We start from the raw sequence: 25,145 nt of genomic DNA on the forward strand, positions 1-25,145 counted from the left end.
GACTGTTCTACATGTGACGACAAATGTCCTTTGCTCATTCTGGATGCAGGTTTATTCCCCATTTTTCAGCAAAGTCCTTCTTAAAGGTTCATGGGGGTCAGGTGTATCATTTAAAAGGCAATTGTCAGGAGTTACTAACAGGTACAATACGCAGCTTGTGCAACCATGTGGTCCTTTTCTGCTTTTTCACTTTTGTTCCAGTGTTGATTTTAGCGCTTATTTGCAATCTTCTAGGGACAGAAGATACACAGTGCACTTAGGATAGGGAGGCCATGAGTGTCATAGGTGCCTTCCAGTGCTACTGTGGCACAAATAGCAGTAATAATCATCACCCTAATGTATAATAGATAAATAGTTTAATACTGAGATTTACATACATAATAAATCTATTCTGAGATCTTTACAGAACAATGTACTGATGTGTGTTCCCACAAAACAAACTTGATTTTAAAATTCAATTATTTCTTCATATGTAAATTCACATAGAGTATGCATTACAGTATGTCACGTCAATGATAGAAGTTTTAAATGGAAGGAAGTCCATATTATAAAATATGTCTACTTTCTACTTTTGAACAGGGAAGGGCATGGTAAAATTTCTGTTTTTGCTGTCAAAATGGCCTTGGCAACTCTTTGTGGAGGAAAGATCATGGACAAATTAAGATGTAAGTCTTTTGGGTGACATTTTTTACCTGTTAATCATTATTGTACTTTGAGAGGTAACAGGAAAAGAGGGAATTAGGATAAGTTGTAGTTTCATGGCTGGGTTTGGGATTTGCTCTATATAAGTCTCAAGTAATTCCCACTAAATGTTTGACTGAACTTCAAATCGGACTTCATATTTTTGAAGCCAAATTGCATATATTGAGGTTCTGATTGGGAGCTTTTTTTTCTCCTTTGGGATGATTGAATTCAGAGTACAGGTAGGTGCCTCAAATGTTCAACATTATGAAGCATCATTTAACAATTTCTTCAGACTTTTTAAAATAACATCTCGCTCATTTCACACTGAGAAGTACAATATATTTATGCACTACTTATATTTCTTCCCCCAGGGCACATACTAATTCCATCTATTTTGGAAAATAGATTCTCATTTCACAGGATTTATTCCCAGTTCCCCAGTAGCCAAGGCATAGTTTACTTGCAGCTGCAATGAAAGATTTTCTATTTAGTGCTATGATGGCTGTAGCTCAGGTCCAAAACACCATTTTCCAGGCTTTTTGTCCAAAGGATTAATGTCAACCTTCAGTTTCCTCTGAGCCTTCTACCACAGCCAAAGAAAATTGAGTTTACAAACTGTTGTTGTTTAGAGTAGACAAGTAGAAGTCTCAGGTGCTAATTTGGTCTTCCAGATTTGGTGCCATTTTTTAATGTATTATTTCGATGTAGTAACTCAAATGTCAGCTGAACTGAAATTATAAATTATAAATTGAACCCTGTTATAAATTGAACACTGTTTGTTCCTTTGGCTGCTTTAAGAATAAAGAGCAGGGTCCATCCAGTGGAAGGCTAGAGTATGATACTGATTTTTCGGGTCAGCAGTCCCAGGGTCCTGTTGTCAGAAAATCCCTTGTTCCTGGAACGAAGTAGCTGACATGACAGCCTGAAAAATGGTAAATGTTCCTTAGTCTGTCATCCCCTGCTAAGCTTAGGATACTTCTAAACAGGGGGAAAAGTACAGGCTGAGAAACCTGCATCTCTGGAGAAATAAAACTTTGCAATATTTTTATACATGAACAAAAAAGCAAAAAAGGGGGAAGAGTCAGAAGTAATGCATTTGAAAGACCTTCAGTGCTTTGTGTGTCCAAAACAATAATAACTGACTTAATGAACTCATTGTCAAGATTTAGATTTGACATGATAAGCTGGCGGTAGGCAAAAAGCTGATGTTGCGTATCTTGTCAAATTAGATCCTTCTTATTTGATTAAATTACTGCTTCATGCCATGCATCAGACTTTGGTTAAAAAAATGACCACACACAATGAAAAAAAAGCAGGAATATTGTAATATCAAAATCAGCTACTTTTTAATATGTAAATCATTCTCTTTGTTTTCTGTTGAGTGAGATTATAATTAAAGATGCAGTAATAGTGGATGTTTCCATAAGCAGAACATGTTGCTTAGTACTCCTTAGTTCAAATCAGATGATATTGAACTAAGAGCAAATCTGTAGCTCACACTGAAATTGCTGTGTCCTTTTCTTGTCTTTTCCCCCCTCAGATATTTTCTCAATGATTTCCGACTCCAGTGGAGTGATGGTTTATGGCAGATATGACATGTTTCTGCGGGAGGTTCTCAAGCTGCCTACAGCTGTTTTCGAAGGGCCTTCATTTGGTTATACTGAGCAATCAGCAAAATCCTGTTTCTCGCAACAGGTAAATGAAGAGCGAGCATCCTAGACACAGGATCTCAATCACCCTTCTGAGCAGGCCAAGACTTTCTTCCTTTCTTACAGATATGTGCATATTCGCCCAGAAAACGCATGGCTGGGTGGAGGGGAGGTCCACTTTGCTAATTTCTGGCATGTAGGTTAGGTGCCTTCAGTAAGAAGCTAGTATCTATAGATTTCCCATATATCCATGGAGGAGAGAGAGGCTTAGTCACAAAGTGATTCAGAGGAGGATCTTAACTTACATGTTCCTAAATTAGGGAGCCTGAGGAGACTAACTTCCTAATTTAAACACCTAAGTTAGATACTTACATTTAGGTGATATAAATACCCCAAGACATGCAATCCTCCACTCCAGTTAGTTGTTGTTGCTATAAGCATATATGAGACTTCAACTTTTCCATACAAAGCTCAACTCCCACCAAAAAATCAAACGACGTGTTTTCCAAGTGATGGTGTACACACACAGGAAGTTTACGAGTGAGTAGAAAATTGCTTTAAACCTTTATTGAAAATGGGAGTCAGTAGATACTAGAAAACCCCTAGTCACTTACAGATAACATCAATGAGGTAGGGTCAGGAAAGCAATGAATTTATCATGAAGAAAATACGAGATTTTTTCACAACTCACCAGACTCTGCATTAAGTACAGTACGTTGGCTGCAACTAATACCTAGCACTTCAAAAGATCCCATAATTGCGGCTGGTTGTCCACTTCTCCAATGGAGAAAGAGAGGATTTGTCTGGCTCTTGCCACACAGCACACTGTATAATTCCATAAATATAAACTAAGGGAAGGTGCTGAAACTGGGAAAATGTTAGAAATAAAGTGGTATTTTCCTTCTCTTTATCCTTGCATTCGCTAACTGAATACCGTTGAACAAATAAGTTGAATGGAGCAGGAATAGTGTAATTTTCATGCAAAATAGAGTCTCATTTTTTGTTTTCCCTCAGTTTCAATCAATAGGCACTCCAGTCAACTGAAAGGCATTGTTGAAATTCATTTATTGAATCATCTCCCAAATCATTTTAAATGGTAATGTTTGCATATATGAAACTAGTCTTGTTTCACAGAGGGAGACTTAAGACAGCACTTCATCTTATGTTGAAGAATTTACATAGTGAAGTGACTTTTGGTAGTTTTGTGTTAAAATAATTAAAGAGTGTTCCTGCATGGCAACAGGGCATTCAAGCTTCCCATGTTGGACATGGTGTTATAAAGATGAAAAAAGCAATTTCTTTTCTTGAAAAAATGTCATTCAGGCTTCATTTTCTATTTGAGCAGCCATCAGAAATGGCACTTTCATTGCGTCCAAATGAGTGGGCCCCTGGTGTACTAAGGTACCTTAAGAAACAAAGTTTCTGAACAGGCACTAGATGGTTTAGTTCACAGTCTCCACTTAAAGCTAATGAGAGTTAGGTCTCTGACTGATGTAGGTACACAGCAGATTTACAAAGCTGCTGTTTTGCATCTGTAGGCAGCCAAGTGCTCTTGTAAATCTAGTCTAATATTTGACTTAAATTCACTTTATGTAATTCTCATTACCTCTTCACTGGGGATGAACCAGAGTTTTGAAATGAGACTCAAAAAAACATATCCCTATGACACTATGATAAATTGTACTTACAGTCTTAGTCACACCGTAGGTCATTCTTTCACTCTCTCATATTGCATTTAGGGTTATCAGAAGTTGATACCTTGGGATAAGTTTGGCACTCTCTCTGTGGTTCTCAGTATGGGTCACTTTTGCTTACCAGAAGCCTTTCAGCCCCCTAATACATAGATTCCTCAATTTCAGCGAAAGAAAAAATTCTGGGAATGATCTTCTGCTCACAGTGTCAAATCCATTTCAGTTTGCATCTGAAAGGATTTTTCTTATTGCAGAAATGTTTTTATTCCTCATTGTACTGGTTTACTTGCTCAAACCATGTATTTTCCTCCATCTGTGAACCACTGCTAGATTGAATGGCTATTCAAAATAGAAACAACAGTGTTTCCTCATCAGCAAATTTATGGAACAGAAATGCCAGAACAAGTGACTTAATGTTTCAGAATACAAATCTGTGGCTCAAAACGGAGTTTTATCGCCACCATTTTCCCCCATAGGTAGGATTAATGTGATGTTATACTGTATTTGTGTTAAAAAGTGTTGTTATTATTATAAAAAACACTTTTTATTTCTCTTTTTTTTATCCCAAACTAAAAAGATAGACACTAACTTCATTTTCTTAGCACCTGGCTAAGTGTTATTCCACAAACCTAGACTCCATCTGCATGTAGCATATATTTAGAGAACAGCTTTCAGTTTCAACTTTCCCAGCAGCTGAAAAAAAACTGCAGGGGGAAAACATCCCTTTTGAAATGTATGGAAATTGGTCTGCTGGTGTCCTCTTTTTGGACACTGCTCTCTCTAATCCATAAAATCAGTGACCACCAGAGGAGTTCGGCCATAAAGCTGTCAGTGAAGCTAAGTTGCTTTATTTGGTGCAAATCAGGTTTTAAATTATAGCTGCATTCAAAAGCCTATTCCATTGTGGAAGAGCTCTTCTTGTCTCCCCAGCTATTTGCTTGTTTAGGTTAGTTGTATCTTTGCTGCCAACTTACCTGTCTTGAAGAGCAGAGGGGAGACTTAAGGCTACTCAGCTCTGCAGTATGGGGCATTGGAGGACCCTTCTTTTCCTAGACTTAGTTCTGCCTTTTCTCCGCCTGTTCTCAGTTCTGCTGCAGACAGCACAGACGTTTGCTGGTGGCATTGGTCAGCAAAGCCATGACAAACACCCACAGCAGATCTCCAAAAGAAAGATCCTTTTCTGTGAGCTGATGCTTATAGTGTAGGAAGCCTGTTCGGGAAGTGGTTACCCACTCTCCATGGGTGGGAAGATCATTCATACAACAAGCAGGTGGTAGCTGTTTGTTTGGACTTTCATACTGCAGATATTGTGGGAAAAGGTAGTATTTCAGTGGGATTTAAGCTCATATTCTGGCTATTTCTGTTCATTAAAGAATCAAGACCATTTTCACAACTAGCCTGAAGTATTTTCTCTTCTTTTAGGGACAAATACCTTTATATATTTCCCAATATCTTGCAGTATTTCAGCCCTGAGACTGTTACAGAGTGAGATGTTTTCCACTGATCACTCAGTGTATAAGAGAAAATTATTTTCTTTACATCTGGTGGCAGTTGTGTATAAATGCAGCACAGACATTCCATCTGGAAATCTCAGCTCTTAAAAGCATTCCACAACACACAGAGATGATTTATGTCACTGCATAGCTGCTGTTTTGCTTCCTCATGGGGTAACCACAGTTCTTTAGCAAGTTAAAGCAGTAGCTTATGCAATCAGATAGGAAAATTTAGCAATCTCTTTGGATATGGGGCTGCTACTTAAATATGTATATCTATAAATTATATCTGCACACATTCTCAACAGGCCTCAATATTTTTGCATCTTAATTTTATTTTAAAGGAAGGCTCAGTTGCTGATTTCTTAGGGAGTCTCTGTCCTGGACCACCTAGTAGCTGTGTACTTTAGTACACACTTATGTAACCAGTATAGTAGGTAGGAAAGAGCAAGTATTTATGGTGGAGATATCTCAGGCTGAAATATCACCTCTAGGTCTGAAAAAAACAAATGAACTAAGATTTGTGCTGACTTTTTTTCCAGATGCCTAAGAAACTTAAGGCCCTAGATTACATTTTTTAAATCAACAGGAATATTTTAGAGTTTAAATCTCTTTGAAAGATAAAGGGGCATAGGCCTTTAAGTGCTTACAGGTGTGGAGAGTTTAGGAACAGTTGCGATCCCTGAGTGTATGCAAACACAACATCCCACAATCAGAGCTCACCCATAACTAGCTGCCATCACTCAACAGAGAAGTGTAGTTTCTTAAATTACAGTAACACAATTGCCTGTGATGGTCTGTCTTTACCCTGTATTTGTTTTGAAATTATACTCCCTTGTCATTATTTTCTTTCATTTTCATTGTTGGAGTACCATTAGTCATTCTCTACAGTGGCTTTTCGAGTGAAAATTGGTAATACTTAGTGATACCCTACATGCACTTGTACTCGTTATGGGGTACTCAAAACACATGAGAACATGAAAAGTTGAATGCCAACCTTATTCACAAAGCATCTTCAGGCAATTACTTTAGAAGAGAGTCTTGAAGTGAATGAGAGATAGGTGTCTCCAACTCAGCCTTGAGAAAAGGACTGCTAGTTGTCAGTAGTATGCATTGTAACTACTAAAAATAGTCCGGAAAAGCTTTGCTAGTATCACTTGTTCTTTTTAGTAAACCAGCGCTACAAGCAAACAGTGTCTGAAACTTGTTCCCAAGTGTTTCTGTAAGGACAAGATAAAATCATTTTGACATGTCTAATTACTGATTCTTTGTGCATGTTTGTTTGCTTGTTTGAGCAGAAAAAAGTCACATTAAACACTTTCTTGGATACTCTCATGTCTGATCCCCCACCACAATGTCTAGTGTGGTTACCACTTCTGCATCGACTGGCAAATGTTGAAAATGGTAAGTAAGAGCTACTGCCAAAAAACAGTAACAAGAGTAAACTTTTGTGTGATGATTTTCTCACTCTGTAGATGGTTTTGTAGGAGCTACTATACTGGGTTCATTGACTCCATGTGCTATTTTTACAGTAACTAGTAAAATATTTAAAGAATCCTGTTGGTCATTCGGCCGGGAACATGGCTTAATTTTTGCTATGCTCAGGACATTATCCTGATCATGTCCTCTCCTCCTGTGCTCTGGATAAGCAAAGAATGACAGGATTTGATCCATTCACACACTTATATTTGGTAAACTATCAAGGCCACAACTTTTATTAGCTATGACATATGGCAGCAGAGAAGGAACAGCTTGGCAGTTTCCGTTCATGCAATATTCTTGGCAGGAGATGTCCAGTGCAGTGCAAAATACCAGCCAAAAGGTCCTTATGAAGGATCTCCTCCTAAGCCTACACTGCCAGACAATATACTCTGAAAAGGAAGTTCCAGATTCATCCTTATCCTTTGCTTGTGTGGAAGATGAGGATTTAACTGTGAGATGCCTCTTTCTCCTCAAAGGTTGTCTTTCCCCAAAATGAGTAGATCACAGATTTTAAGACAGGAAGGGACCACGAAGATCAACTCATTTGATTATTGCACAGTGCTTGTTGCATGTCCCTGGATAATAACATCTTCCTCAGCCTTCCAACTTCTTGAGCACCTGGGGAAAATTTCATGGACTCACAGATGTAGTCCTCCAGCCAAACCCTTCATATATTTTTTCTGTAGAAGGCGCTGCTGCACTGAAAGTGCAGGGGCAGAGCTAGAAAGCATGTGCATCTCATCTCACTGTGTGCACCACCAAATTGCAGCCCACAAACTCTGTGCAGTTCCTCGTGTAGTTCTGGAGGAGTTCCCCAGCTCCGATGCAGCTGGCTTCTGCTGTCCGGAAGGACCAGCACTGCCAATATTAAACAGAAAAAAAAACATGAGACAGGAAATGCCTTTTTACTGTCTTGTTTATCTGCGTGTAAATGTTCCTAATGTGGCATTTCTTGCTCATGATCATCAGGAGGCAAGGATGCTGACAGTCATTATTCCAATACTTTAAATCTAGAAAAAGGAAGATGTAAAGATGAAGGAAGTTTATACAAAAATTTGAAAATATTAATTTAGCAAGATAAATAGATTTTTTGTAAACAATTTTCCAGCCCAGTATTTTGCCTCAGAGGTTGTTGTGTAAGGGGTTTGTTGAATATTCCTGTGTTGTTGCTTCCTTGGAGGTTTACCTCTAGCATAACTGAAGCTTTGGGACACTGCAGGGAAAAAGAAGCGGGGGGGGGGGGCAGGAGGAAGAAAAGATCATATGTACTCATCCTGTTGGGCAATAAAAGTATTTATGCCATATTTCCAACAAGAAAATGGAGCTGGTGGAAGAGGAGGTGTGCAGCCATTTTTTGGTGATAAAAGGAGAAGGAGGAGGTTGTACGTGTTCTTGTACTAAATAAATCCCTCTTCCACTGAAAGGCACCCAGGTGGGTAAGGTGATGTTCCCAAGTGCTTCTTGGCTACAGAGCCACCTATCTACCTCACCTTCCTCAAGCTCTTGTCATCCATCCCTGTCCCTGTCCCTCACCAGCTTCACACTGTTTCCCAGACTAGAGCACTAACCCTCCTGCTGCGAAATTCTGGCAAGGAATGAAAACTCTGACATGCTCAGCACTGATCCAAATCCTCCCAGACTGAACCTTATGACAGAAGAGCAGAAGGTGTCTGGGAACAAGGAGATGTACAGTACCCTGTGGTAAATTGGGTACATGCTGTAGTGAGGAGAGAGAAACAGAAATAGAACTATTGCCAGGAAGGGGCTTCAGAATGTCGTGATTGGTGCCTTAGCGTGCTCAGTGACTTCAATCCTCGTTACTGTCTGCTTCTGAGTGGAATAGAGAACAGGACCACAGGGGTCCCTTTAATGGCCAGCTTTCCAAATCTGGGCGTCCAAAGCTAGGTGTTCAACTCCATATATAGGTACCTAAATGACACCAGTTGTACGGATGCGACAGCAGTAACTAAGAGACAACGACATGCCTAAGTACATTTTTGTGCTTCCAGTAATCAGACAGCTGAGTTTGACTTTTCCTCTGAGGCGCATCGCTTTAGCTCCTCACAGCACAGCAGAACATTCAGCTTCCCCCAGTAACGCAGCTGAAGGGGGCAGGGGATTTTCCCACATACGAATTTCCTCTGTCATGTATTCCGTTAGACACTGAACACATTTTTCACTGCTGCGAGCAGGAGGTGCAGGCATCGGCTCGGAAGTGATGAAGGGTTTGGTGCCCAGTGTAGGAAGCGTTGCCTGTGGCTCAGCGCCGGTTGCTGGGTGGCTACTCGAGTTTTCATGGGTCAAAGCTGCAGGCGGCATCCGACACTGCAGATCGCTAGAAACAAAGAAAGGATTCACCCTTGAGTTCGGGGCTTTGTCCGTAAACTTTTGCTGGGGGTTTCTCTGCTTTGGTTTACGGCTCGGTGTTTCTCTCTCCCGCGCAGTCTTCCACCCCGTCGAGTGTTCCTACTGCCACAGCGAGAGCATGATGGGGTTTCGCTACCGCTGCCAGCAGTGTCACAATTACCAGCTCTGTCAGGACTGCTTCTGGAGGGGCCATGCCAGCGGTTCCCACAGCAACCAGCACCAAATGAAAGAGTACACGTCATGGGTAAGGGAAGGCTCGCGCCTCGCTACAGAGTGCTTTGCCCTCCAGCCGGCAGAGAAGCCCCTGGCCGCAGCTCCGGGCAGCTGTCCCACACGGGGAGGCCAGGAGCTGGGCTGCCGGTTTGAATCGGCGACCCCATCAGGGAGGCTCCAGCCTTGGGAGCCGTCGGGAGAGCACGGAGGTGGGAACGGTCTTTTCTGGGTGAGGATGTGGGGCGCCTGTGATGGTGGGTGCTGTGGGGAGGGCAGCGCAGGAGGGGCTGGCAGCAGGGCACCAGGGGCATGGCAGCTTCTCCCGTTGCCACAGGACTCACAGTAAAATCGTCATTGGCTTGCTCTGTTTGGCTGCGTGTAAATGAAATGACGAATACTTAACGCTCATTCATCAATATTTTCAGTCGAGTGGCTACAGCATATGTGTAGCATTTGGGATGGTCCTGGCACTGTAGATTTGAGTGTGGTCACAGGCATAGATCCACAGTCATGTTTACTGTAGAGAAAAACACACTTCAGTCTTTTCGTTGTTAAACAAAATAATTCAATGCTTTTTCTAAGCTGAAAGAGAAGTCTCATCAGCTACATTAACCTTCTCTGAAGGGCATCAGACCTGGGTCTAGGCTCTCCATGGACTGGAGCAAAGCCCCAACAGAAGCCCTTGGTCACAGAGCATCTGAATCCTTCAGGGTTCAAATCCAGAGACGGCAGAAAAAATACTAACTAATCTCAAATATTACAAAAGTATATTGTTACCAGAAAAAAGAAAATTATGCATATAGCGACAACTCACGTTTGTACAGCACTTTGTGTGTATTTTTTAACAAAGTTCTGAAGCTTAACACTTTTTAAATGACTGGTTTTCTGTTGATGGAGCAGGCAAGGGTTAAATTTGACGTGGTTTTCTCTGTATGCCAGTCACAGGGCCCTGCACTGCCTCCCAGCAGATCTGGGTCTGTAATTGGTTTTGTGGGTCCTAATTGCTGCTTGTTGCATAGACACGAATGGCTTGAGTTTAGTCTCTGAATAGGAGAGTGCCCACTACGTAGCTCTGACTCCATTCCTAACAGCAATTCATGCTATAAAATCATTTTTTGCTTAGCCAGGGAGCTGTAATTATAGGTAGGAAGTAATTGGAAAACTTAAGATTCCTGCTCAGCAGAAGACAAAGACGTGACTACATGCCTAGTGGTTTCAAATGTTTTCTTGTCAGAAACAAATGTTTTGCTTCAAGTTTGAAATTGCCTTTCTGTAGCGTTCATTAGCATTCTCCATAATGCATCCGTATCAAGCTCCACATGCAGATTGAAGGTGTTCATGGGTGCAGTGGAACTCAACTGTTTCTCAGTTCGGAGTGAAATCACATTTATAATGAAAGAGAAAAAGCCTGAACTTTACGTATTTAGGTTGGATTTCTGTAATAGAAATAATTCATTATTATGTTGATTACAGTCATAAGTTGATGGAGGATGTGTGTGCACGAATACAATACCAGTCCTGTTAAGTTCCAAAAAGATTTTTAAATTTCAATGTGTAGAGCTGTGTTTTGGGGGGAGGAGACAGCATAAGGATCACTACCCCCGTTTTACTGGCAGAGAAGCTGAATCGCACAGATGTGAGTGGATTCCCTGAGAATCTCCCATACAGCCTAAAAGACACTGAGCCCTTCCTTAGAAAAGTGTCCAACTGCAAAAAAGTGTCCAAACAAAACCAAAAAAATACTGATTTTTTTTTTTTTTAGACTCGCTGATGGCATTTCAGGGTGAAAAGCATGCTTCTTGCGCAGAGCCTCCCCATCTTTTGGTGACAGTACGTCAGCCTCTTCTGGCACGCTGTCGCCGTGGTGGGGCAATTCCCGCCATGCACGTGTCTCAAATTTCCTGTTCCCTGGTGTGGCAGGGGCTGCAGCGGCCACGGGAGGTGAAAGAGGAGCCTTATAACAGCAGCTAAACAGTACAGGGTGCTTGAGCTGAGCGGAAAGAATATAGCAGCCTTGTGCCTGGCCCACAACTAGGAAGGAAACAGTGTCCCGTACAGTGTATCTGTATGGACAGGCATACACAGATTTGTTCTGCTTGCACTCCCAAGATGGTGAGGTGCGAGCCAGCTCCAGTCCAGGCAACACTAACTTTGTCCTGTCCTTCATTTAATACTACCTGAGTGCAACATTGCAAAGAAGCCATGGCAACTGCATCTGTCCATACAGATATACCCCCACTGAGCCTACTCTAAAGGCCCCTGAAGGTAAGAGTGATCTTTCCTCCAAACTGAGCAGTCTTTGCCTTTCCAGACTCTCGGGGTGGGAGGGAGCAAGGGGGATGTCAGTCAATAGGTATGTAAGCCATAGAGCTTCCTGGTGGTTTGTGCTTCCTATAGCAGAAACAGTATGCACCTTACTTGTCCAGATTACCTCTACCTTCCTTGTTCCTCCCAGAAATCACCTGCTAAGAAGCTAACTAATGCACTTAGCAAGTCTTTAAGCTGTGCTTCCAGCCGTGAACCTTTGCACCCAATGTTCCCTGACCAGCCTGAAAAACCTCTAAACCTGGCTCATATTGTGTAAGTATCTGTATGCTGTAGAGAAAGTAAGCTTTGTTGTAGGAGTTGCTTACACCGAGTGTAGATGCTATAGCTCTGAACAAAATGGGAGGCAGCTGTGGCTTATCAAGCTCAATGCATCACAAGTGCAAATTTGCTGATGGGGTATTTAGTATAAAAAAGTTCTTCTGGTATGACTTCACTTGAAAAGTCAGTGGGATATATACATGTAAGCAAATACTGGGACACAATGTTGGTATGTCCCCATTCTTCTCAAGAGATAACCATGCAATTTCATAGAGTTTCAGCACTTTGGGATGTATTCATGCCGAGAACATTAATTTTGTCATCTAGAGACTCTCAACTTCAGTGTATTACGGGTATGTCTTGACACGAGGCACCAGAGAAAAGTGAAGTCTGACCAGTTTTGTTGAAATCAGTGTCAGAGTTCTCATTGACTTTAGTGGAGCTGTGGCTTCGCCCAGCCCTGAAGAGTTATATGAGTCTGCGTAAGAAGTGTGTCTTTATTTGCCAAGTCACTTGAAGAGAGTCTATTATCTTTACATTTTGATATTTTGGGAAAGCAAAATTATTTTTTGGTATAGTAGTTTGTGTCACTACTTTTTCTCTGCAGGAGTCAAGAAACTCAAAGCAGAGAGGAAATGTATTTGTGCAGGGTGGGGAAATTATCACTTTGGATTTTTTTTTTTCTAGAGCATGTCTACTGTCCATAGTGGCAGTTGCTCAGATTTTCTCATTTATCTGTTTGTTTTACCTTTGCTTCCTGGGCCCTTTGGGGGAAAAAAAAAAAAGTTAATTTTTTCATGGAATTCAGGAAAAATCAAGACGTTGGTTGGAAGAAAGTTACAAAGAAATTAACATGGAGAAGTTATTCCAAAAATACTCTCTTTAAAGTATTTCTCTTATTCTGATATATTTCTTAAGAAAATATCTTTCTTAACCATCTTCCCAGGGGCCCTGACTGAAGCATTTCAGGCAGCAGCCATTAAAATTGTATTTGCATGCTGCATATCTGTGTTACTGGCTGCTGGAACTATTCCGGTCTGTAATTATTATACATGCTTTTGTCAGTGCTGAATGTTCGTAGGTAGCATCTTTAAGGGCAAGTGCACACCAGCCATTGTGGGCTGTGCGACACGTGGAAAGTTCACCTATATTTTAAGGATAAATCATGCCGATGGTCCTCCTTGTGTGGTTATAGCAGAACTTTTTCAAGGCATAAAAGAGTGCTCTGCTCTTCAGACACAAGGTGCTTCTGACAGATACGTAGTGCCAAATCCCTGTTACACTCGACTGTCAGTTAAAAGCCCTGCACCTCTTTGTGGAGGTGTAATGGGAGGATGTTGTTCTTTGGAAGAAATCATCCGGAGTTGGATCTGCCAAGCTACCCCACTGCTGTGCGTGGTATAAAAGCCTGGCTCTGCTGGCAAGTCGGTGATAATTTCACAGGGCAGATTTTGGCTATCCTTAAAGAGAAATGGAAAGAGACAGGGAGCATGAAGCTGAAAGAGAAGCCTCTGTTCCTTGTTGGCTGGAGGCCCTCGAAGGCCTGGGGGTATGTCAGAAGATAACGGGTAGTGAAAACTGGGCCACTGTGAATGGATTAAATGTATTTAGGCAAGGCAAGGTACCATAATTGAGTAGGATCTGTTCCAAATCTTTGCTGTGAAATTAACACCTTCCCTTCTTCCTAACTATATAGACATAATTCAGAGTGATTGGATGTAAGAACAAACCACCATCTATTTTGTTTTATGATAGAGTTTCTCTTTATTCGTAGATTGAAGGCAATATAACTTGGCAATATATATTGGCTATAATGATACGTGAGTGAAAAACCTGTAAGTTGTGGAGGTAGCATGATCTACAGCCTAATTCACATAAATTAACTGAGGGGAAAGATATGCTACAGTACCTTATTGAGAATATCTTCTCGCTGATGTGATTTTTATTTTTAAACATAATGGAAGTTTAGAGAAACAGCTCTGGGCAGGAATCCAGGCAAAAAGGGTTTTATATGTGCATTAAATGGAAGAATTTTACCAACAAAACAGTAACCTTTTCTTAGCTTCTAGCTTAAATGGGGACAAGTACTCTCTGCATTACTATACAGCCTTTCCTTTTCATCGTTCTTCCACCTTTGAGTGGTACCAGACAGAAAGACTGCATGGGTTTTTTGTTTTACTGGTGCCACACAAAATTCTCAATTAAGCAAGAAACACATCTAAGGCTCATCTAGAGAAGTAGTTATCAAGGTGTCATTGACCTGATGCAGGAACTCCCCCCACCGATGGAGGTGTCATTTTTCCTTTGTATACGTAAGATTGGCAACAAAAAAGAAACACCAGACTGCAGAGATGACAAATGGCGTGGCCAGTGCATCATGAAGGCATTTTTCAAATTCATTCTGCACTGGCCTGACTTTGTTTCCACCTAAGCCTGCGGGAGCATTATTTCTGACATGAGTGTGAAGAGGTTAGAGCAGCATGGAGCACTTTGGAAAATTCCTCTTATTTAATTTGGTTTATTACTGTGGGTATGTGTTATGCCATAACATGCATTTATTACACAGCGTATTTCAATAGTATTAAGTGTTTTCTGCCTCCTTGAGGAAAGTTGATTGAGTATCATCAGCTCACTTTTATCAGAAGGCTTAATCATTCACTTCCAGAAGTTTAGAAATAACCTTTTATAGTCAATAGCTGAGTTTTCCTTTGCTTTACCATAAAGTCTGCTGTTCTTGTCTTATCACATCACACAACTGTATATGTATGTTTGAACATCCATTTGATATTCAAGCTGAACCTGAGGAATGTGACAGTGAGCATCAGCCTTTAAGAAACTTCGCTTGGGAAAGCTCAGATTAGTTTAATATAGTTTGCTTCATATAAGAATTGACAAACTAATGCTGATCACAGAACCTTAGCAAAGCCTTGGAGTTTATAGACATTTGTATACAAGAATAACTCTGTGTATGTAAACAGATCAATGACTCTTTATGTGTAGAGGCTCTCATGCTTTTTGCAGAATCATAAGAATGGAGTATGTCCAATGCACTACTTAGACCACATACATATTAAACTGACGATTTGATTAATGATCTCTTTTCCATTTCATTTTGCCTGCAAAAGAGATACTTGGTGAGTACTTTTCTTCTTTAGTACACTTATCGGAGGAAGAAGCTTGGAAAAAATGAGATAATCTCATTATTACCAATCCTTAACTTTTTATCAGAGTCCAGAGCACAATAAATAATTGTCTTTGAATACAGAGACAGTGAAAGGGAAGAGCTCTTCTGGGGGTTAGAAACTCTCTTCCACCCTTATTTTGAGATAAAGCTTAGAGAAGGCATTAACCTGAAGTGGGTATGTGGTAATCTGTTGAAGTCCATGGGTGCCACATACCCACTTCCTACTCAGTGAGCAGAGGTGGACTGGGTGTAAGGCACAGCAGAGCCCACGCTCTGCCAAGGGAGCACTCCTCCTGCCTCCTTCTCTGGGACAGTGTCGAGAACCAGCCTCTCCTCCCTTGTCCTCTGCTGTTTAGGACTCCACAGCCCAGGGTTGGACCCATCCTTCAGAAACCCCAGCCTGTGCCCAATTAGTTTTTGAATGTGTTCCCTGGTCAGGGATTGCACTGAGAAAAGGAAAAATGCAGTAGTCACATGTAGTTGGTGTGAACTATTTCTCCTACATCAATTACCAGTTTACAATTCCCAGGGAACAGATTACTGGTTGCTTATCCATTAAATAAAATTAGTTTCTAAGTATTCTCTCAAAGTTTATCTTCAAATCTCTGTATTTCAAGACTCATACCACAATGACCTTTCCAGTAGATTGGCTCTGACCATGGCCTCATCCAAGCTCTTCCTAGCTCTGATGAAGGAGTCCATGAAAAATAATATTAAACACTTCTCCATAAGTACATAGAGCACAAAGTGCTGCTTCTCAAATTCGTGACTGACCAGAACTGGAGTTTTTCATGTGGGTCTGCAGATGCAGGGTTAGGCTAAAACTATATTTTCATATAAATAAATAATATGCCAAATCATACGTCTTTCTATTCCAGGTTTTAAACTTCTTAAAATCGGTGTGGCACTGTCATGCTGAGAAATCCATTTGGACTTGTTAAAGCCACATTTATGCTTGTTTTCTAACAGTGACAAAATAAGAAAGAAAATATGCAGTAATAGTTCACTTCTGTGCAGAACTGGCTTTCTTCATTTCTTACTAATGGTTTGGATGACCGTTTTTCTTGCACAATTGGAGCCCAGTGAATATTTTGCAGATTTTGATTTGCACATCTGCAGAATTCAGAAAGCAAGACAGATCTTTCACGAACCTTGAAGGGGATATTAAGCAACTTGAAATCTAGGCAATTTGAAGTCTGAATTATATATGGCTTCAGGTTCTGCTCATATCTGATTGAAACCCCTGTGATTTTAGTAACGTATTTTTTAGTTTTTCCAGAGTGTCTATATCTTTTGCCCAATGTTGCATAAGAAGTCCATTAAGAAGGGGAAATTTCTCCTTAACGGATACAGAAGGAAAAATTATGCACAAAATATTTTTTGAGAGTAGACAATAAAAGAAAGCAGGGGAAATACTCCTTCTCATTTCATTTTTAGTAAGAGCAGGAAATAAAGAATGTAGTAATAAAACCATCATTATTAATGGGTCCTCTTAAACTAGATACTTACTTTAAATTTTGATTTGGGGGCTTGATATATGAGTTGAAAAGCTTTGCAATTAAAGCAGTTTACTTCTACATGTATTTTATGGGATACTGAGGGCTATGGGTACACTGTGGTCACTATGTGGATATGGTAGCATGGACCTTAGTGCCAGGGATAACCTCATGAAAAGATGTGTAATTTATTGGCAGTTAGCCCCTGCAGACCTCCATGCTGCCACAGGGAACCTGCTACCAGTGCTCAGCCTAGCTGGTTGAAAGCAGCGACTGCATCCTGGACTACAGGCTCTGGAAAGGAAAAATGGCATAGTGGGGGTTTTGCCAGAGCAAGCAAAAAAATCAAGCAAGTTGCTTAAAACTCACCTCAGAACACACAAAAGCATTATTTCCTTCCAGGTCTAAGTAACACTGTGTTTTTATCAACTTCTGCTTAAAAACACAACATCTTTAATTTGGAATTATTGCTACTTAAAGCAGAAGATGCCAGTAGTAATGTTACTTTAAACAAGAAGCTCATTCAAATACTGTTGCTGATGGAGGGTTTTGTGTGCAAAATTAATGCAACTAGGTATTTTGCCTTCTTCTAGGCCCCCCCGACCTGTAACCAGCATGAACGACACACTCTTCTCCCACTCTGTTCCCTCAGGAAGTCCTTTTGCAAACAGAAGGTGAGTTCTTATCCTTATTTATGTTAAACCATTATATGATAGTGGTGGAGGTTTCGATTTTTCAATTCCCTCCCTGGAAAAAAAAAACCAAAACCACCCACAAAATAAAATTAACAGACATGAGCAGAGAAATGCCTTGGTTATTTCGGACTGATACCCAGATATCTGGACAGAGAGCTGGAGGTAGGGCACCCCAAGCTCCTCACAGCAGAGCACAGAACTTCAGTTCTCATTTGAACCATTACGTCCCGCTAAAATGTGCTCACATGCAACTTAGGCACCCTCCCACAGGGGCTGAAAACGGGCTGTCGATGAGAAGCCATTGTGTAGCGGCACTGTGGGAATAGGAACTGGGACATGCCGTTGCCTACTGGGAATGCCTGCATCGTACTGCAAAATACAGTATGAACAAAGAGAAAATGTGTTCATACTTGAAAGATATAGCAAGGCATCCTCACTTCTGTTAAACCATTCAGATTTTCATTAAAGGCTACAAGAGAGAAGGAGTAGTTTTGGAATATGGTGACCCTTCAGCAAACAAACCAGCGAAGAGTCATCAGAAACATTAATCCCGAAGAGAAGGTGCTTGCAGCTGACTACGTACTTTTTGGCTCAGTATTTTGTCTCATACAGCCAAAATGTGTGTAGCATTTGATAGCTGTCTCACCCAGTCTATGTAAGCCTACATAGATGAGAAGGTGGCAGAAAAATAACTTCCTGCTGTATTGGGGAAGATGAGCAATATGTTTTCCTTGGGTGCATTTTATTGCTTGATTCCTGCTATATGTGTCAGTGCTTCAGCGTTGCCAAATAACCAAACACAATCTCTGGGTATGCATGGCTACATATTTTAACACCAAAACCAAACCCACAGTGTATCACACGGCAATGTCACAGTAAAGATGGTTTACTACTACTTTGATTTATGAACTTTGTTAGCAGGAGCTGTAAACTGTAAACTCTCAGTGTTATCTTAGTGCAAGGAGCTGCTGGGTGTGATTCAGATGCTTTTTGAAAGCCAGTCCCAAAGCAGCCCCCAAGACCAGATCTGCTGCCTATACAGACAGTAAGACTGCAAATGCAAATTCATTTCTGTTGTTGGAATATATGGGATTTTATGTGTAAGGCAGGGTAATCTATTTGTGGCCTTTCCAGGACAGGTCATTAAGAGCAATGCTCTTTAAGAGTGTAGCTGTTGCTTCTGTTTATCCCCAAGAAGTCCCTGTGCTCATTTAACGAAAGTGTGCTTTGCCATTTAGGCCAGGGACCTGTGGTAATAATCACAGCACTATCTACTGTGCTGCTTGTTTTTCTTTACATATGAAAAATTCCTGATTATTTTACTTTTGTGTTCTTTAGTAATTCAACTGACTCAGGATTAAACGTACATGATTCCTGAGCCATTAGAATTCCTTTTCTCCTTGAAGAAGGAGAAGAGGAAGAACCCCTTGATGGAGAAGCCCCTGAAGGCAGGAGACAATAAACTGCCCCACCCCCCCCAACCGTAGGTACCCAGACTTCCTTATAAGTGGATAGTATGACATCCTTATACAGCAAAAAGTTTCCATGATGCAGCAGTCAGTTCTGGCTTTTTTAGAGTTAACAGTACCCTGATATGTAAAGCAATTACATTGCTTGTATATTAAAAGTTTTGTATCTTTTGTTTTCATTGACGTAGCAGGATTTTAAGTGTTTGACAGCTTTGTCTCATTTTTATTTTCATCTCTTATAAATTTAATTTGCATCTTTTTATTCGAAAGAAAAAGCACCCTACAAATTGTCAAGTCAGTATCCTTTCTGAAAGGTTGCAAATTGCATTTATTGTAATGAACCCACTCTGAATACACTGCTCTCTGTATACTTTTTAGGGTATTAACAAGGTTTCGTTGTTTGAATCATTCAGGTTACTTGGGGGTATAAATGCAGCCAGTCCTGTGGCTGATGAGCATTCCCTTATAAAGCTGTATGTAAATCAGCTTCACAACAATTCACGGTCAGTATGAGAGCACTAACCCACTAATCGCCATAGTTCTGTAGCTCATGCACTAAATCATTAGCGATTCTGCTAAACCACTAAAGATATTCTTTAAGGAAGGCTCTGGTGGGCTAGAGGGTTTCTGTGGCTCTAATTAGTCTTTTGAATAGACTTCCTGCTGGCTGTGGGCTTTGCCAACTTCTCTTGCTTCTGCACAGCACAAATCTTTCATTTTACCCTTTCACGTAGGATTCGTATTAACGTATCTAGTGGAAGTTGGAAACATTGTTTTTGAAAACCGAAAAAACTACACCTTTATGGTTTCATCATCAGTGTATGACTTGCCTGTTGCGTTCTTGACCAAGGAACGAAAAAGACTTGTACGAGAGCCTGGAAATGATTCCAGGTCTCAGCCAGCCTTCTCTTTGTCTTCCACGGCTCTCGCTGCTGGTGGTTACTGTTCTGCAGTTAGCACCGCTTGCCAATAACCTTGCCTTGCCCAGACCCCTTTGCTTTGCTTTTCAAAATGGCCACAGAAAAGGTGGATCTAAATCCTACTGAAGCTGGTGAAGACTTCCCATTTACGTAGTGAACGTTGGATTTGGACCGATGCCTCTGGTTGCTGCACCATTTTTCCAGCATTTCCTCTCATCTTAGTGACCTAAAGGAAGAGCCTATTTCATTCTGCATAAAAGAAATATGCAGTTGGATAAGAACAGTTCCCCATTTTTTTTTTTTTACTGTGGAGTGTAATGACCTTTCTTTTTTTCTTTTTTGATTAATCCATGAGCATTAGCTATAATTCAGAAAGAAGGTACTGAGACCAAGGTACTTTTCTGCTAAATGCCAAGCTCTTCAATCTGTATTAGACTATCTTTTAGGTTTTACTATTATTATTGCCCTGGGAAAATCAGGCCTCATTAGTGGAAGCTCATCCTCTTGTACATCAGAGAAACAGAATTTGACAGCTCTGTTTGCAATTATGATTTTATATTAAATGCTCCATGATTCATATTATAATAAAAATTGTACAAACTCAGGATAAAATGTCTAGCTGAACATAATCAACGCTAAAAACTCTGCTGGCTGTGTTTTTACTGCAGATAACTTATGGTTACTTCAATTTGTGTTGCAGTGTAGTCCAGAGGTTTCAGATAGCTTTAAATGAAGTTTTTATATAATTAGAATGTTTATTCAAAGGAGAATAGGCACAGACCGTCATTTGTAGCATTCCCATGGTATTTATTTCAGCTAGTTCTGTTCACATAAGAACGTAACCATTCGCAACCAGTTTCTCCCTGTACCAGCAAATGCTGAATTCAGCACACTGACTCATTCTGCTGTGTGGATATCCATGGAAATGGATATGGTCTCATAAGTTCAGCACAATATCATGTTCATTTCTGGATTCACGGGTGAAAAAGGGAAATGAACTGGGAAGAAGAAGAATCTTATTAGAGGAAAGATCTTTGATAACTAGTAAATACAATGACAAATTGTGGGGAACAGCTGAAAGGAGACTGAACATTATATGTTATTTGCAGCTTAATTGCATCTGAAGCATCGATTTTGGGTGGGTACGCAATTATTCCAAAGCTCAAAGGAGGTCAGATTCAGGCTTTCCCTGAGATGCTTCTCAGTTTCTTCAAGCCTCTTCAGAATCAAAGTCCACTTAAAATTTCTCTGCTTGCTTTTCTTAGTTTGAGCCACCAAGTCCATAAGAGAGCTTTAATGAGGAGGTTGGTGTAAAAATTACAAGCACCTTTCTTCTAAATATATACAGCGTAGAAATTGATAACAACAATATGCTCTGTACAGCTCAACAATTTTAAAGCACTTACATTAGAAAAGAAGAAACAAAAAAATCTGTGATCTTCTCCCAAATACTAAATCACAGTCGTTTGCTGCAATGACAGCTAATATGTGATTAAAACCACAAGTCCTGTAATTTTTTTACTGTTTTCCATTTTTAATCTCACATTTGTTTTTGTGATCTTCGATTACCTAGAGGGCAACAGAAGAAGGGAACATTGCTGCAGAGTAGGTAATGTCCTTGCAAACCCAATGAATTGAATATGTTATATGAAAACAGGTAAATTGAGCATTATAGAAACTTCTGTCCAGTCAAGAAGAATAATTCTATACCCTGAATTAATGTTTTCTTCCTTATTTGGATTCTTTTGTTCCCCAGCTGCAGTCTGTCAGTGCTGCTTTAAAGTACCTAGCTACCACAGTAATGGATACAATCTCTTTCTCTTTCTTAATAAATGTTGTCTTTAAGCTATCAAATTATAGGGCTAAGGTGGGATAAGATGAAATAAAATGTTTTTTCTTGCATTTTTCTCAGTCCCCCCCTCACAGCTAATACCTTTAGTTCTTCTAAAGGAGTAATAAACTGGAATAAATGGAGTGATGCAGCACATTCTGCTGAACTTGAAATTACTTGGCAATTCTGTGGTAGATAGGAAGAATGCACTATGGTATCAAATGCCCATAGCCAAGAAGAAACTGAGTCTTATTTAATGCTGAGTCAGAATAGCTGGTGCCTTTTTTGAACTCCACATAAAAGCTAAGAAGAATTAGATATTGTACGTGGGCATAGCAAGAGATTAGGCCAAGTTTCTGGACAACAGCTAACTGGAGCAAAACATACAGGTTGCTGCTGTAATCCATGTTTCTATCTCTAAGGAGTGTGGTTGACTTGAACTGCATGTTGCCTTCATATGTTGTTTTCAGAACAAGATGAAAATCCTCCTTATTTCATCGGCAATATTCTACCTGCTAAAGGAAAGGTTTATATGTCTGATTGTTTAGTAGCCAGGTAGACACTAAAGAGGGTATAATGTTTACACCAATATTGCTAGGTCTACATCTTTGTAGACATCTGCTCAGAGTTGGAGGTTTTGTCTCTTAATTTGGATGGGGAGGCATTCTTTGGCATCTTACAAAATGTTCCATTTTAACAGGAATATATCTTTAAAATATATGTTCTAGTTGGTAGGACCCAGGGAAACTCACTGTGGCCAAAACAATCTCTGAAGTATTAGCTGTATTTTGGGGAATATGTGGAGGATATAGGAAGATGTGGAAGAACAAGGAGGACAAATGTCAGCTCTTCCAAATGAAGGAAGGTTGAAGGCAGAAACAGGGACAAAGATCAAAGGGATTATACAGGAGACAGCCTAACCTTGGTATCCAAAGATACTGAAATTATGAAAGAATTAGTAAGCACCTGGAGGATAATAAACCAATGAGAAATAACCAGCATGGATTTGTCAAGAACAAATTATGTCAAACCAAACAAATTTATTTCATTGATAGTATAACTGGTCCAGTGGGTAAAAAAGAAGCAGCAGATATGATACAGGTTGACCTTAAGATGACTTTTGACATAGTCCCAGATGACACAGAAGTACCCAAAGGAAATACGGACTAGGGAAAATTAGTATAAGAGCAACAATGAAAATCAGTAATTACATTCTCAAAAGTTTGCTGTCATTCTAGGAGGAGGACATATCAGCTGGGATTCTTGAAGGCTGTCCTAAGTCACACACTATGCACTATTTCTTGTAATGACCTAGTGGGAGCAATAGAGTGAGTGTATGCAATTTGTAGATGGTACAAAGGTTGAAATAGTTATGGGAAGGAGTGCTTGGAGAGCAGTTTCTAAATTAAAAAATGAGCTCAGTTGCAATGTTAGTAATTGATGTCCAAATGATCTGAAATCAGTTAGAGGAAACTCAATAATTATAAGTGAAAAGGGCTGTAGCAAGGAAGCAAATAATCAAATAAAAGATGGAGCGTAATTGGATGGACAGAAATACTTCAACAGAGGACCTAGCAGTTGCAGTGAACCACAAACTAATTGAAGTAACAGATATGATTGTTAGATTGCATCTGACCCTGGGACATCATGTAGAAAACCATTAAAACTCATTCCCTGGAGGAGGAGACATCTGCCTGGAAGTTTGCACCCAGTGCAGGGCAACAGCATGGGAACAAATATTCTAACCAGCATGACAGGGTCCAGAGGAGACACCTAAACACCAGAAAAGCTTAGAAAACATAACTCATAAGAAGAGGTTGGGAGATACAAGTTTGCTTAATCAACTAAGAAGGAAATGGACATTGATAGACATGATATCCATTGCTCAATGAGTAACATTTGCTTGCCTGTCCCTCCACCCTAACTATGTTGCTTCTAGAGCATAGGAGAGGAGAACTTATGGTTGGTAGATGGGGCATCACACTGCACTGTTAGAAAGCAAAGCACAAAATCTGCCCTGGGGTCTTTGGTCTCCCATTGTGGCCATGTATTTGTCTTTAAGAACCAAAAGCTGCATTTTTGGCTGAAATGGCACACCCTGTACCCCTTGAATGCATTTTACTTCTATATCAGTAGCCAAACCAAAAAATAAAGATGAATAATTTTTAAAAAGAAGAAAGTAGAATATATTTTTATTTTGCTTTGTTGTTTTTTAAACCAAAAACGCTGCAGCATGAAAGAAAAACTAACATTTCAATCTCTCAATTTTTAGCCAGTGTTATCTTATTAACATGGATATTTTAGCACTGGGAAAGATGCAGTTATTGCAATCCATTAAATACTGTAATTAGGGGGGGAAAAAGTGGGTTTGATGAACTATATATTTTTTTAAATCAACAGAAGAACATTAAACTGGTGTATCCCATCACTGGATCTAAATAAGTACATTTCCATAGATTATTGAAACTGTTTTATGGCAAATGTGGAGAAAAGCAATTTAGCTGTTATGGTGAAGCTTTCCCACCTTGAAAGCTGCATTTAAGATGATGTTTATCTCGGACTCCACCTGGAAACTACACAAGCCTTCAGCTCTCCATTTGTGAGAGAAACACATTTTGTGTGTCTTTTATGTAGTGACGGCTTTATAGTTTGCTTTTGGAGAACAGGAGAGAAAACTCCAATTCCTGACTCTGCATTTGCTGAAATTTTCTAAAATTTCTTTAAAGCTTCTGTTGTTGTTTTTATTCAGTCCAGGGCACTTGAATGAGTTTCTCCAAACTCTGTTCTGTAATGAATTTCAGACATCACTGTTGCCCTCTCCTTAGTTTTCCTGTCTTATTAACTAGCTCTCCTTCCAAGAATACTGAAGTAGAGCAGAGCAAACTGCTGGCTAGGGCTGCTCCAGCTTTCTTGAAAGGCAAAGGGTAAGTTAAAGAGAGAGTACGTTCGTAGCTTGCACTAACACAGCTAAACCAAAACCTTTTCCTCTATTCCTCCCACTTTTAATGTATTCTAGTAACATCTTTCCTGAGAAAATTGTGATAACCAATTAACCCAGTGAGCTAAGTAGGGCATGTTTAAATGTATTTATGTACACCTGGATGCGTGAGGTCTTGATCAGACTTCCAAGCAAATCCAGCTTGTGATTTCAGTATGTTAATCATGTGTGTAACATATGTATATTTAATGTATATATTAATACATATTAAAGCAAATAGTGCCGACCTCACAGTCTGCTGTATTTTGAAATAAATGGTACTGTACAGCTCCAGTCCCTGTCCCGATCTGGCATCTCACTGATTTCTGAGGCTGGCTCTGTAATTGAGTGGGATTCAACCATCCTAAGCCATTAAATACTTAACATATAAATTACAATAATAACAAA

General features: G+C 40.1%; 1 protein-coding gene across 1 annotated transcript in view; it reads left to right on the top strand.

Annotated features, from left to right (window-relative positions):
• Positions 1–586: 586 nt before the first annotated feature.
• The window catches only part of DTNA (dystrobrevin, alpha), a 61,460-nt gene continuing 36,901 nt past the window's right edge, over positions 587–25,145 (top strand). Inside the window, exons 1-8 of the mRNA XM_009583109.1 lie at positions 587–665; positions 2,225–2,379; positions 6,816–6,921; positions 9,444–9,610; positions 12,035–12,159; positions 17,439–17,519; positions 19,423–19,512; positions 24,607–24,684. Coding sequence (XP_009581404.1) covers positions 617–665; positions 2,225–2,379; positions 6,816–6,921; positions 9,444–9,610; positions 12,035–12,159; positions 17,439–17,519; positions 19,423–19,512; positions 24,607–24,684 — 851 coding nt within the window. The 5' untranslated portion in view covers positions 587–616. The remainder of the gene's footprint in view (positions 666–2,224; positions 2,380–6,815; positions 6,922–9,443; positions 9,611–12,034; positions 12,160–17,438; positions 17,520–19,422; positions 19,513–24,606; positions 24,685–25,145) is intronic.

This window comes from Fulmarus glacialis, unplaced genomic scaffold (genome assembly GCF_000690835.1).
Source record: "Fulmarus glacialis isolate BGI_N327 unplaced genomic scaffold, ASM69083v1 scaffold1608, whole genome shotgun sequence".
In the NCBI taxonomy this organism is placed as follows: Eukaryota; Metazoa; Chordata; class Aves; order Procellariiformes; family Procellariidae; genus Fulmarus; species Fulmarus glacialis.